The 14,088-nt window shown below is 38.8% G+C and overlaps 1 protein-coding gene across 2 annotated transcripts in view; it reads left to right on the top strand.

Annotated features, from left to right (window-relative positions):
• The window catches only part of LOC126416082 (protein numb), a 234,531-nt gene that overhangs the window by 148,077 nt on the left and 72,366 nt on the right, over nt 1-14,088 (top strand). For both annotated transcript variants that reach the window (XM_050083570.1, XM_050083569.1), the window contains exons 6-8: nt 2,044-2,184; nt 6,689-6,878; nt 8,113-8,343. In XM_050083570.1, the coding sequence (XP_049939527.1) occupies nt 2,044-2,184; nt 6,689-6,878; nt 8,113-8,343 (562 nt within the window). The remainder of the gene's footprint in view (nt 1-2,043; nt 2,185-6,688; nt 6,879-8,112; nt 8,344-14,088) is intronic.

The following is a 14,088-nucleotide window of genomic DNA, read 5'->3' as shown; positions in this document are numbered from 1 at the left end:
CAGTTCTTGTTTCATTTGGAATTTTGTTTCATGTGATTTTAGTTACTTTTATATATTAACTTTGATTTAATATTCTTCAACGTTTTCATTTTATATTTTTGTCCATCTTACTGCATTCATTATTTCTGTTCCTCATTGTTCATATATAATCGCTTCTTTTGTTGAATTCTTCCTCTACGTGATTTTGTTCATAGTGCAACAAGAATTTATGTTTTAAATGTTTCTATGACGATAACCAACCAAAAAGATTTAAAAGCACCTGACAAGGTTCAAACTTGCATACTTCTGCTAATTGGAATGTGTCTTAACCACTGTGTTCCCCAACCACTCTGGACAAAGACCGAGCGAGGTGGCGCAGTGGTTAGCACACTGGACTCGCATTCGGGAGGACGACGGTTCAATCCCGTCTCCGGCCATCCTGATTTAGGTTTTCCGTGATTTCCCTAAATTGCTTCAGGCAAATGCCGGGATGGTTCCTTTGAAAGGGCACGGCCGATTTCCTTCCCCATCCTTCCCTCACCCGAGCTTGCGCTCCGTCTCTAATGACCTCGTTGTCGACGGGACGTTAAACATTAATCTCCTCCTCCTCCTCCTCCTCCTCTGGACAAAAACTTGTTTTTAAGGCTGTAAAAGCATCACGCGGAATTCTGTTTTGTCAGTTATTTTCAAATGAGGCTCCATTTTGATGAATGGTTCAATAAGTTGGTCCTGCCCTTGGGGACATCCCCTGTCCGTACTGACTCTGCCAATACAGAAAAGTGCAGTAAATGGAAACAAATTTAATTAAATGTAGGATCATCCACGAAACCATTTGTGTGGTAATAGTCATTACTGAGGCAGGCTTATTGATAGGTTGACGGGAAAACTGCACATTTGAGCTGCTCGCAGAGGAGGCTGTGCCTAACGTGGATATGCTTGTGAGGTTGTGTTGAAACACATTTTTTTGTAATAGCCCTCAATTTGATATGCCTATCTCCATCTTCAGTTTCTTCCTTCCTTTAACACCTGCGCACTGTGCTCGTTCTTAAAGAGGCTGTTTAAAAGTTCAGAAAATGTACTGAACACACAGCTGACACATCCAGAAATGTCTCCACTGATGTGGTCATATTAAGAACAATGTCTTCCTCATCAGCACTAAAAGTTTGACTGCATGAATCACATCACTGGTAGGACTATGATGTTACTGTTATGAGGACTGCATCTGCTAATCTCAATAGAACCCTTAAAACATTTGCATGTCAAAGTTTCCTTTTCTTAGCCTTGCCCACCTGTTACATCATCATAAGGCAGCATGTCTTATGTATATGCATTTAGCAACTTTCAAATTCTGAGTCAGTGTTAAATGTTGAGTGATGATTGGAAGAGGGAAGATGACACTTGCCCCTAATTCTCATTTAGTTCTTTGTGTTCTCCTTCGTGCATAGGAATGCAGAAATGTCACATGTTAGCTTTGGTGGCAGTGTTCAGTCCCAGAACTGTGAGTCTTCGTTGCATAGACCAGGTGCAGTGCGCATTGCTAGCCATACTTGGTTTTTTGCTTGTCCAGATGTACAAGAAAAGATCAGCTATGATACAGGTTTTTCTGATATATCAAGTAAAAAACTTTCTTTTACTTTTTGTAGTATTATAATTTTCAGTTTCCAATCATTGGTGAATGATACCAGTAAAACCTCAGTCTTGTTTTCTGATAAAAACTGTGACAGATGTTCAATACTGTGGGGAACACTGTATTTTTGTAATAATCACATTGTTATTTTATAGGCTCCTGATATTGCTTACACAATAAAAGGAGAGTGTGAAATTTTTGTTCTGCTTTAAAGGAAAGCTGCTGTATTGGGTCATTCACAGGAACCTGACTTTGAAGAAATAGGTATTCTGCACTTAGAAGGTTTGGATCCACTCAGTCAGCTGTTATTGTACAGTCACTTTTGTTTCTAATACCAAAACACATTTCAGTCAGAAGATAACATGTTTTTACTTTCTCAACTCGTAGCTACCATATATGTTATTGTGTATCATACTAAAAGCAGTTCTCTATTTCAGGGGCTCATTGTGGATCAGACAATTGAGAAAGTTTCCTTTTGCGCCCCTGATCGCAATCATGAGAAAGGATTTAGTTACATTTGCCGTGATGGGACAACTCGTCGCTGGATGTGTCATGGCTTCTTGGCCCTTAAAGAATCGGTAAGTAATTTTATTGTGAAGTGTTACATCATTAAGACAACACTTGTTCTCGGTGCGTGTGTTGCACTAATTATTTACGGAAATCCGTGCTTTTTACAGTATTCGTGTTTTCATCATGTGGTAAGGACTGTCAAGTAAAAGAATTGCACAGATGTAAATGACATTGATGTTGTAGAGCTCATTGTGACCCGAGATTACACTGACATCAACGATGATACGTCATCTCATCTTCAACGTCTCTGTTTCCATCAGGATACATATCGTGGGAAATACTTGGGGACAGCCTCTTGGTGTTGAGAGCCTGCTTCCACACATTGCTCCCTGCTTATCCTGTATCTCTGTTAAACGTGTTAACACACGTTCTAATTCCCACATCCTCTTTGATGACTGAATCCCAGTAGGTTGAAGCATAGACTGGAATTGGTATCTGCTGAAACAAGAGGTTTTGTTTATTTGTAAGGCTGTCTTTGTCAATTGTGGATTTTTTTGGGTATCTGTACTTGATGTGCTGCTGATGTTCAGTACTGTACTCACAAACAGTTAGAGTAGAACATCCCATATAGCTGCTACCATTTTCTTATGGAATCCTGCAATCACATGGAACTCCTGAGGTCTTCACTATCCTTCACAGGGTACAATAGCTCTTTGATTTTCTTTGGAGTCCAAAATACAATTTTATGTAAGATTCGACCAGTTCTGCTTAATGATGATGCTTCACAGAACACGAGGAACCTCATGTGCTGATCTTGTCGCTTTGATTGACTGTTTTGTCTGATTCTCTTTTTTCTGTATGAATCAGAGCTTCAAGCACAGCTTTCTTTTGGATAGTGAATGAAAACTGAGCCCTTTGCAACATAAATCCATGTGGGACGGTTTATGATATACTAAGTGGCCCAGTCGGTTTGCCTAGCTTTCTATAACATCTAAGAAGGGTAGCTTCCCTTGCTTCTCCATTTCCACGGTAAACATTATGTTTGATATATGCAGTTCATGTGATCAGTGAATTTCTGGAATGTTTCCTTGCCTTAACACTACAATGCCCAGTGGAGCTCAGTTGACCATTAAGGTTTTTATCACATTTTAAATTGCTGCTTCTGTGTACAGAATGCAATGGTACTTCATATTTACTGTCTTTAATTTTGCTTTTTATTATTTTTAAACAATGGAAAGTCCAGGACAGAATAACAACAGTATAATGGAAAGGATAGATCACTACTCACCACATATAGGTGGTGTCGAGGCCCCCCCCCCCACACACACACACAGAGAGAGAGAGAGAGAGAGAGAGAGAGAGAGAGAGAGAGAGAGAGAGAGAGGGAGGCATTTTAATGACTCATTCCTTCCCCCTCCCTCCCCCCATGTGTATTGTTTATATGGGCTCACCATACAAAAATAAGGGACACAACATTACAAGGTCCATATACGAGTAATTGCTTACATTTTCATCATTTGTTTTGTACATCATATAATGACAGGTGACATGTTACCTTAAGAATTACTTAGCTGTTCACTAATTATGCTTTTAGCCTGTCACAAATAAGTAGTGTTTTACTAGACACATCTCTACCAACAACTCTGTGTATTAAGAGAATCTCAGTTGCTATTTCTGCATATCGTTTTGGTTACATATTCATCATGATCAGTGTTCTGCAAAAAGGCAGGTTTTCACATGGTAGTTCTCCAGGCTGTCCGGTCTTCTGCCATCCTCTTCAGGTCTGCATAATTTCCTCTTCCCTTGTGTATAATCTTGTATCTCCTTCTTCCTCTTGTCTTCTCCCACAAACAAATCCTTTCAAAGCATCTGCTAGCAAGCACTCCCTTTCTCAATGAATGTCCGAAACAGTTCTTTTGCCTTTCTCTTAAACCTTCAGCAGACATCTTCTCTCACCAACTCTTTCCAATAATCTTTCATTACTCACTCTTTCCATCCAGCTTGTTCTCTCCATTCTCCTCCACATCCACATCTCAAATGCTTCAAACCTTTTTTCATATTAACGTATTAACCACATGCAAATTTTGTGTATGTCAAACAGCTCTCTCTAGTTTTGTTTTGCTTGCACAGTACTACTTGGCAAGAAGTTCCTTCTCCTCTGTCTTGGCAATCAAAAAGGGCGAAGTACAGAATTGCTGTGGGTGAGAATTCCTGATTATTACCATTATCTCAACTAAGTTTTCATTACGAAAAATCGTTGAGCGATGGTAAAGCCAGTTATCAATGAGTACAAGGTGTGACCAGAACTAGAATATTGTACAAAAAATATACAGGCCAGCGATCTACCACGTCGATGCCAAATTTGGTGTTAAACAAATTGCTTGTTCGTAGAACTAAGAAGCAACCCTTTTTTCTTAGTCTTCCATTGGCAAAATGTTAGAGTAATGCCATCGGCATTGTAAAGAATGCTTGAATGAAGTACATCCTGTCCTTTTCTCACTGATGATGGCACTTGCTTTCTACTCCTGTTCAAAGTGCCAATGGTGCTTGTATCCCTGTTTTTAAGCTTGTTTGCCAACTTGAGAGAACTAAAGAAACTCCTGATATAATATTTCTCCCCTTTTGTAAGTAAGGTTCTGCGGAACATAGCATAATGTGTTCTCCCTGGCTAGTATCTGCATGTCTCGTCTCATCTTTTCCCAAGCAAGAAAAACCATTCACAATATATCTGACTTTAACATCTGTGAGCAGCCAATACTTTAATTTCATTTTCAGACAGGCCACTACGGTGATACCGATCTGTTATAGTTACTAGTCAAATTGTTGTAACAACAGACATATGCGCAACAATTGTACACGCAACATTGTATTAAATTTATCGTTGCTGATGAACAGAAGTAGTGAGAGAGAGAGAGAGAGAGAGAGAGAGAGAGAGAGTAAAATTCCTTTCTGTGAGAAGCAGTTGATTGCCCACCATTGGGAATAAATGGTAAAAGTATAATTATCTTAAAATCTTTTAGTTACAGAGCAAAACCGATTGACCTCTACTGGGAATTGTAATGTTTAGGTCAAATCATAAAGGTAAAGATAAAAGCAGGATGGGAAAAGGTGAGCACAGTTAACGCAATGTCTCCATGAGAAAAATTGGTCATAACTAGTGGTAATGGTGAAACCGTTGTCATTCCATCTGTCACGTAGAAATATAGGCACCATTAATTTTGTTAAATATTTGACCAGTTTATATGTTGGAGAGACAGTTCTGTATTTCACGCACACCAGCTGTCAGTAGGACCATGAATTAATGAGGGTGTTCACTGTTTATTAGCAGACTGCCATCATATTAAAAAGTTGACTGGTCTGTCTTCTGTATGTATTTTATTTATTAATCCTGGCAAGGTAATGACCATCAGGCCCACTTCTACATTTAACAAGGAATTCTACAAATTTTAAATTTGTTCCTAATAACACATGTTATTGGAAGACTAAACAGCCTTTGTTGCCTTGGAGCAACTAGTCACAAATTCTGCTTTAGAATGTGTGTCAACAACTTGAATACAGATGCTGCCTTTGCTCTCAGCTTTGTGTGCAAGCAGGCAGTTGATACTGAGAGACATAATATGAATGTCGTGTATAATACGTGACAATGATCATAATTAGTGCTATGTAATTTTCAGTCACACTGTTACTACACAATCATCCGTGTTTATATGATTGTGTTACTACTTCGGCAGTCAGTAGCTATGACAGTGGTGTATTTTGTCAAAAAAGATTGTGTTTTCATAAAGAATCGATGTGGCAAGTGCGCTAAGATTTAATACAAGTAATCTGTCACAAAATTCTTTGTGCCTATAACATTTGTGAGGCTGTCCTTGACAGGATGACAAGAGAAGAAGTGGGAACTTTTACAGTATTTCACACACACCAGCTGTCAGTAGGACCATGAATTTATATGAAGGTTTTCATTGTTTATTAGCAGACTGCCAACATATTCAAAAGTTGACTATACTCTGTCGTTAGACAACAGTCCTACCAAGTTTACACAAGGATAAAAGTATCTGCATACAGCTAATGTAGCAGCTTTTTAGATGGGAATACTCATATTGTGTTACCAGTGAAAGAATGCTGGTGGGAAGGCAGAAGTGATATAGGTGTACAAGGAGCCTACGACAAACCCTTGGACAGCTGAAGTACTACTTCAAAGGAAAGAACAAGAAGTGTTCTTCAAGCGTACTGTGTTGGTGAAGTGGCTTGAAGAGTTTAAAGAAGGGGGAGATATAGAAGAGCACTACTGTTACCTGCATGTAGAGTGAAATTGTTCTTTTAGTGCTATCCGTGTGTGTGTGTGTGTGTGTGTGTGTGTGTGTGTGTGTGTGTGTGTGTGTGTGTGTGTGTGTAAGAGGGAGGGGGGAGGAGAAGAGGGGAGGGGGGGAGAGCAGTCGTTGCTTGCCTGTAGATGACCTCCCAAGAACTTGAAATGTTTAGTTTTTAAATAAGTTAGGAACGTATGTGGCTAGCAGCTAATACTTAAAATATTTTGTTTCATAAACAATTCATAACTATATGTGGTTTTAGGGAGAACGGCTCAGCCATGCTGTTGGCTGTGCTTTTGCAGCTTGTTTGGAACGGAAACAGAAGAGAGATAAAGAATGTGGGGTAACCATGACCTTCGATCCTAAGAACTCCACTTTCACACGTTCTGGAAGCTTTCGGCAAGCGTCATTAACAGAACGTCTCCAGGACCCTCAGGAACTGAAGCCCTCTGGTAAGTTAGTTTTTTGACCATTGTGATTGTGACTGTGTCATCTAAGAAATAGTCCAACTGAAAATTTGTAGGTGCTAATCTTTGAATAGGCATTAATAAAAGGCAGCATTTTGGAGACATTGTCATCTGAAGTACTGATACAGATGTTCAGGAGCTGACTGTCACCTCATATTTGTTTTGAGTGAGATACAGCATAGTGCACTTTGTTTTGTAAATGTCATTGCCATTGTACGGAAGAATTGATTGAAAATGAATTGAGATTGACTTCAGATCACTCAACAACTTTCCGCAATATTATCTTAAATATAACTCACTTGTGCATTTTAATTTAATTGACATGTTTGTCCAAACCTTTGAACAGATAAAGTTTGTGATGGGTGTGAATGAAGTAGGTGTGTAAGGTTTCTGGGAAGGAAGGCATAAAAAGGAAAAGAGGAAGCTTGTTCTAGGAGATTTATACAAGAATGGGGCTAGTAGATGTAGAGGAAGGTGGTTTCAGGTGAAGTTAGTCCATAGTTTTACTCCTGCACAATGTGGTAAAAAAAAATACTGATAGAATCCAAAGCGGAATCGGAGAACAGTGGAAGACTTCATTTTGGGGATGGGGCAGAGGCTTACTAATTGAATGTTACTTCAGAACACTTTAAGGGAGATTGTAAAGAAATTAGGACAAGGACATACCAGGTAAACTAGAAAATTAAGGGGAAAAGTCTGTGTGATCATTGAATGAAATAAATAAATATATAAATCGATAATTTGAAGGTGGGTGTGATGTAAACTAACAATAAGAGAATGTCCCAAATTTGATTTCATGTTATTAATTTTTAATATCTTTCTGCAATGTAACTATTGTGATGAACAGTATTGTAGAAATCAGCTATTTTATGTCAGATAATTTGCAGTTCTCTTGCCTGTTGACAGTAACTAATGTTTGTCAGTAACTCCTGAAAGAGAGAGAAGTGTGGAAGTTACACACTGTTGTTGTTTTCAGTTTACAGGATACACATTACAGTTTATAGGGATGGTTCAATTACATTGTTTTGCCATCTGTTTGCGTGTGGCCGGTCACAGCACTGTTAATGTAAGTTTACTGTCAGAAAGAGAAAGATGTAAAAAATTAAACTTAATAAACAAAGAGATCAATCGATAACAGAGCTAGAGGCCAAACCTCTTTGTGTTGAGCCAAACTGTACTACAATCCTGTTAATTTAATTGTTGTTGTCTGTTTGTATAGAACCACCTCCAGTGCGTCCAGCATTTAACCCATATGCTATTGAAAGACCCCATGCTACCCCTTCGATGCTGCAGCGGCAAGGATCATTCCGTGGTTTTGGGCAGTTGGCTCAGTCATCACCTTTCAAGCGGCAAATGTCATTGCGTTATGGTGACCTCCCGTCGACGCTTGAAAGGCAGCGTTCCCTCAGTTTGGAAGGGTGTGATCTCCGCAGACCTCCCCCTGCTGCAGGTAGGAACTTGATTATCAGCTCCAACCAATAATTCTGTGCACAAAAAAATGTATTAAATTATTAAATTTTAGTATTTTAAACATAGCTGCGCAACAGCAACGGTTCCACGTAATAAAATAATAAACAGCCGACCAGTTGCAATGGATAAAGAATTCTTTACCTAGGTTTCAACAAATTTAAATTTGTCTTCTTCAGAAGGTGGCAATTTTACATTAGTATGGACTGATGTATCATCGCCGTTTTTACAAATGCATAGATCCATTTGTCAAAATTAAAATATAGCCCTAGAAATAGGGTTTGTCACGTAAATATAAATTAATACATGGATGTTGCAGAGCTCTGCAACATCCATGTATTCTTTATCCATTGCAACTGGTCGGCTGTTTATAATTTTATTATTAAATTTTGTAAGGTTAGTGATGAAAAGAGGAGCAACAAGCCATTTACACACATTTTTAATGAATGGGGTGGTTGTTGTTGTTGTTATGGGTGTCTTGTGTGAATGATTATTACTGGGATATATTGGACTTTAGTTATCAATTTTCTTGGGAATTACTTTTATTTTCAATTTTCTTGAGTGTTATTTTTATTTACTTGATTGTGGTACACATTAAGAGACAGTTTTTTTTATCCAGGAGTGTCTGACTGAAAAACAATATTTCTAATTTGACATCTTGATTGGAAAGAAGTTGGCTTTGACATTGTTTCTTGACATTGCATAATTTTGTAAGCTACAAGGTATGAAACTTCCTGGCACATTAAAACTGTGTGCCGGACCGAGACTTGAACTCGGGACATTTGCCTTTCGCAGGCAAGTGCTCTACTGTATGATTACACACCATTTGGTGTCAACATTGTTTGTTGTGTTAGCATCTGCTTTCCCCCTGCAAAAGGTTAAAACGGAGAACAGAAAAAATATTTTAAGTTTCAGTATGTTAAGAATGGCCATGAGCAGTCAACTATTTTTAAAATAATGCAAGGAATGATATAGTGTCTGTATTGTTACTGTTCCAGTTCTTTCCACACACAATTCCTGAACCAACACAGGTTGTCGCAGCAGAAATGGTCAATGTTCAGGGATGTTACAGAAATGATAATTCTAAGTAAAAAGGTCTGGTAAACATGGGCTCTAAAATACATACCTTAAGAGCAATGAGCACTTGTTCATCTTTGCTACTGTGCAACACACCTCTTCTACTGAACAAGTGCTCAAAGCTCTTAAAATATGCATTTTAGAGCCCATGTTGACTAAATGTCCCCCCCCCCCCCCCCCCTTTCAAATGATCCTTCCTGTCATATCCTTGAATACTGGCCATTCCCTCAGGGATACGATGTATAGCCTATATGCAGCAATGCTAATAAACCATTGACTAAACATGAGAGCTGTATTTCTATATGAACTAATAAAAAACTCGGGAAATAAACTGAGATGGATGTGGATATTTCCAGATGTAACTGACTGCTTGTTACAGATGCAAGCAAAAATGTCAAGAATTCAGCATTCATAGATATGATTATTCATTCTTGTTCAGGAATCATACAATAGAAACAACAAAATTATGAAGTAAAACTCTGCAAGAGAATGCTTATAAGTAATGTCTCCAAATTTTTTATGTGAAAGCTCTAAAGGGTTTTCAAATAACACAAATGTTAGTAACATTCTACATTTTTATTCTTCGTGCCCACATATTTGCAGCCCTCTGCCATGGTAGGGCTCAGAATTATAGCTTGTAACATGGTAGTGTGTAATGTAACTAAGTTTATCCAAGAGAAACAGCATGTTGTAACAGAGTTACGTATTTGAAGAGTTTGTCCACACATGGAGCACTCTCTCCTTCAGCAGGACAATACCAGACCACGCACGAGGCTGTGACATTTGAAAAACCTGATGACTTAAGTTTGTCATCAGTCATTCTCCATGTAGTCCCAACTTGGCCCGCCTGTTTCCAAAAGTACTGTCTAGGACTTCACTTTGACAGTGATGAAGTGGTACAAGCAGAACTGAGGTAGTGGCTCCTTCAACAAAGTCAAACATTCTTCATTGACGTTATCAACAAACTGGTCTCTCATTGGGAGAAATGTGTTCGGCCAGGGTGACCATGTTCAGAAATAATTATGTGACCATGAAGAATAAAGATGTAGAATGTTGTTAAGATTTGTTTTATTTAAAAAGCTCTAACAATTTACATATAAAAAGGAGTTGGCATTACTTTTCAAAAAACTTAGTTACCATAACAGAGCCAACACACAAAAAACATTTAATATTACCATAATGTATCTCATTGTAATGAAAATGGTATTCACCAAGGCTTTCAGATATCCAAAATTAATCCACAAAATAGCAGCTCAAATAGTGTTGTTATTTGTTGTAATGTACATAGTTGACAATGTACTCCACAGTGGAAAAACACACAACAAAGAAACAGTATAAGGAATAGGATAGATTGCTACTAACTGTAAAGATGACCCACTGAGTTGCAGATGGGCACAATGATAGCACTGTACACTAGCAGCTATTGGCCAAAGCTTTCCGCAGCAAAACAAATCTGGCAGCTCCGTTTGGGGCTCTGGTCAGAGCTGGTAGTAGCGGCGGTGGCGGCCAAGTGTGCTTGAGGTGTGTTTGCTTTTGTGAAGGTGTCTGTTTTCTTTGTTGAGGAAGGCTGTGACCAGTAACTGCATGTGTAACAGTCTTTTCGTTGTACCTGTCTGCGACTCAATGGGTCATTTCTATGGTGAGTAGCAAGCTATCCTATTCCTTAAATTGTTGTTATTCCAACCTGGAGTTTCAGTTGTTTGACAAAGACAAAGTAGACATATGGACTCTGGGTTGTGCTTTCTGTCTGCCATTTGTCAGCTTTTGTATTGCATTGTTCCAGGTGCATACTTTCATTTTTGTACTTACACAGTGTTCTATATAGGTAATGATGCAATCAAGCTTGATTCCCAGGTTTATCATGTTAGCACAGTGTAAGTGGCAAATATCCATAATGTATTTCATTAACTTCCTTCTTTGCCTCTGTGGCACAAAGTGAAAGTACACACTTGTGTTTCTTCGGGGTTGGACATTAGATGAGTGTTGTAATAAATAGCTAAGCTCCCGAGTGCTACATTTAGTTTATTTTACTCCCCTTCAAAGTTTTATCGTGCATGGTGATGACTGCATCTTCTGCAGATATAAAAGAACAAGTGTCCTGTTTGATTGGCTAGTCATTGGCATGTGTGTTAAACAGCAGTGGAGCAAGAACACTTCGTTGCAGAAGGCTGTTTTTCTGTATCCACCATTGGCTCCTTTCTTGTTATGTGGATAACAAAGAATCATCTCTTTTGTAATAAACTCTGAATGAATTTTACCACTCGTTAATCCTTTATGATATTGTGTACTTTCGTTATTCATTTCTTGAGATTGATTGTATTGTAGGCTGCTACAAGATCAATGAAAGCCATACCTGTGCCCTGCTTTTGTTCGTATCTATCTTCTGCGAGGTCCATTCCGTGTGTGTGTGTGTGTGTGTGTGTGTGTGTGTGTGTGTGTGTGTGTATTTTTGGTGGTGTCATTGAATTATCATCGGAATGCCCAGGCACACCTGCCTCACAAATGGGATGGTGGGGAAACAAGGTGACAGCACCATTTCATGTTTGCATCATAGTGAAGCAGTGGAGCGTCGTCATATTTTTGTTAGCTGGAACGTTTGAAACCAATCAAAATTCACTGTCAGATGGCAGCACAATGTTTGCTGATTATGAGAAAGTCCAGGCGGTTGAACACAAGTGTGCTAATGGGCAGATAAATTCAGATGGTGTAACAAATGTTCAAGATTTGCAATGCCCAGGATGCTCTGCCTGTGTAGTCACAGAGAACAGCATTGCGAGAGTTGATGCGTTAAGATAGGAAAACAGGCGTTTATGGTGAGTTTTGTGCACCAACAATGAACATTAGTGGTGGATCAGCTCACCATATTGTTCATGACATACTAATGTTCAAGAAAGTGTGTGTGAGTTGCGTTCCAAAACATTTTCTATCAGAAGTGAAAGAAAGGCAAATGGATGTGTGCAGGCCAATGGATGTGTGTAGAGAGCTTTTCGGCGGTATAAGGCTGAAGGGGAGGCATTTCCTCACTGTGTTGTAACAGGAGATGAAAGCTGGGAGCATTTTTAATTTACTAAAAGCAGCTGTTAGTGGCTCAAGGTCTTCTGATGATGAGTCCAGACAGCAATTCGTAACTGGTTACCCAAACGCTCCCAAGAATTCTTTGCATGTGGAATTGAGAAGCTTATCCATTGCTGACATAAATGTGTAGAACTTGGGTGGAGGGGGGGGGGGGGGACGACATTATGTTGACGAATAAATAGGTGTTGCATTCCATTCTTGTAATGGATTCTTTTAAAAAAATCCAGTTCTTTATTGAATGACCTGTTATATTAGTGTGAAATCAGAATATGACAACAGCATGACCTGCTGGAGTGAAAGCTAGCTGGTTCTCTAATAATGGTTCAATTAGCATAAATTGAAATGACTTTTTTGCTTGTTCTCTCTAATTTTTTTTATAAAGTTGGTATTTTATAAAGTTGGTAGTAATGCTATATTGCCTTGGTCTAATTAACCTAATGCTTCCACAGCTATTAGCTGCCAACCATATGAAGGGTTTATCATAATTACTCGTAATAGTGGAAACTGACATGGTTGAAAATGTGCAATAACAGAAGCAAAAATTTTCCAATGAACATGAGGTGTTTGCAGAATAATTGAGTGTTGACCTGTGAGCTGCCACTAATGTCATTGCCCTAGGTAGTACAAAAGTATTTGAAATGAAAAATTCTGACATTGCCTCACCACAATGTGTTCTCAGTACAGTAGTGGGATTTATGAACAGATTGACGGGATGGCTATGGGCAGTCGTCTTAGTCCTGCTGTAGCTAACTTGTTTGTGAAGGTTTTTGAACAACGGGCGTTGCAGACGGCCAGTAAGAGACAAGCCAGATGGTATCACTATGTTGATGACATTTTCGTAGAATGGACACAGGAGCAGAGGAGTTGGATGCATTCCTGACACATATAAACAGGATTAATCCGAAAATCCAATTTACTATGGAGACAGAGAGTAATGGGCAACTGAATTTCCTGGATGTGTTTGTGATTAAACCTTGGGCCATAAGGTGTATAGAAAGGCTACACATACTGATCGTTTTGTATAAACACTCAAACCACCACCCTATACAGAAAACAGATGTAATAAAAACCTTGGTAGAAGAGGCATACAAAATTTCTGAACCTGTTTATTTAAAATATGAGATTGAGCTTCTACAGTCGACTTTCGTGAAGAATGGCTATTCTACAAGGAGATAGATTGAGCACTTTGCTCTAGGCAGAGGATCAGGAGCAACGAGGAAAAAGTCATCCAACGGCAAGGCTTTTCTTCTGTTCATTAGTAAGGTCACAGATCGCATTGGGAAAGTGTTGAGCAAGTATGGGGTGTAAACTATTTTCAGACCCACCAGAAAAATAAAAGAATATTTAAGATTGGCAAAAGATGCATGGCATCCTTTGGCTGCAGTGGGGGGTATATAAAATTCCTTGTAATTGACGGCAGGTTTATATCGGTACCACAAAGAGAAGTGTGAACACCCATCTTGTTGAACATAAGAGGATTTGCCACCTGGATCACGTGGATAAATTAATCATAGCAGAACATGTTTACCAGGAAGGTAATCATGAAATAAAATTCAGGAAGACTTGCATCGTGTCT

This window comes from Schistocerca serialis, chromosome 8, assembly GCF_023864345.2.
Source record: "Schistocerca serialis cubense isolate TAMUIC-IGC-003099 chromosome 8, iqSchSeri2.2, whole genome shotgun sequence".
Taxonomy (NCBI): domain Eukaryota; kingdom Metazoa; phylum Arthropoda; class Insecta; order Orthoptera; family Acrididae; genus Schistocerca; species Schistocerca serialis.
The sequence above is the reverse complement of the archived record's forward strand: the minus strand, read 5'-3'. Positions and strand labels throughout refer to the sequence as shown.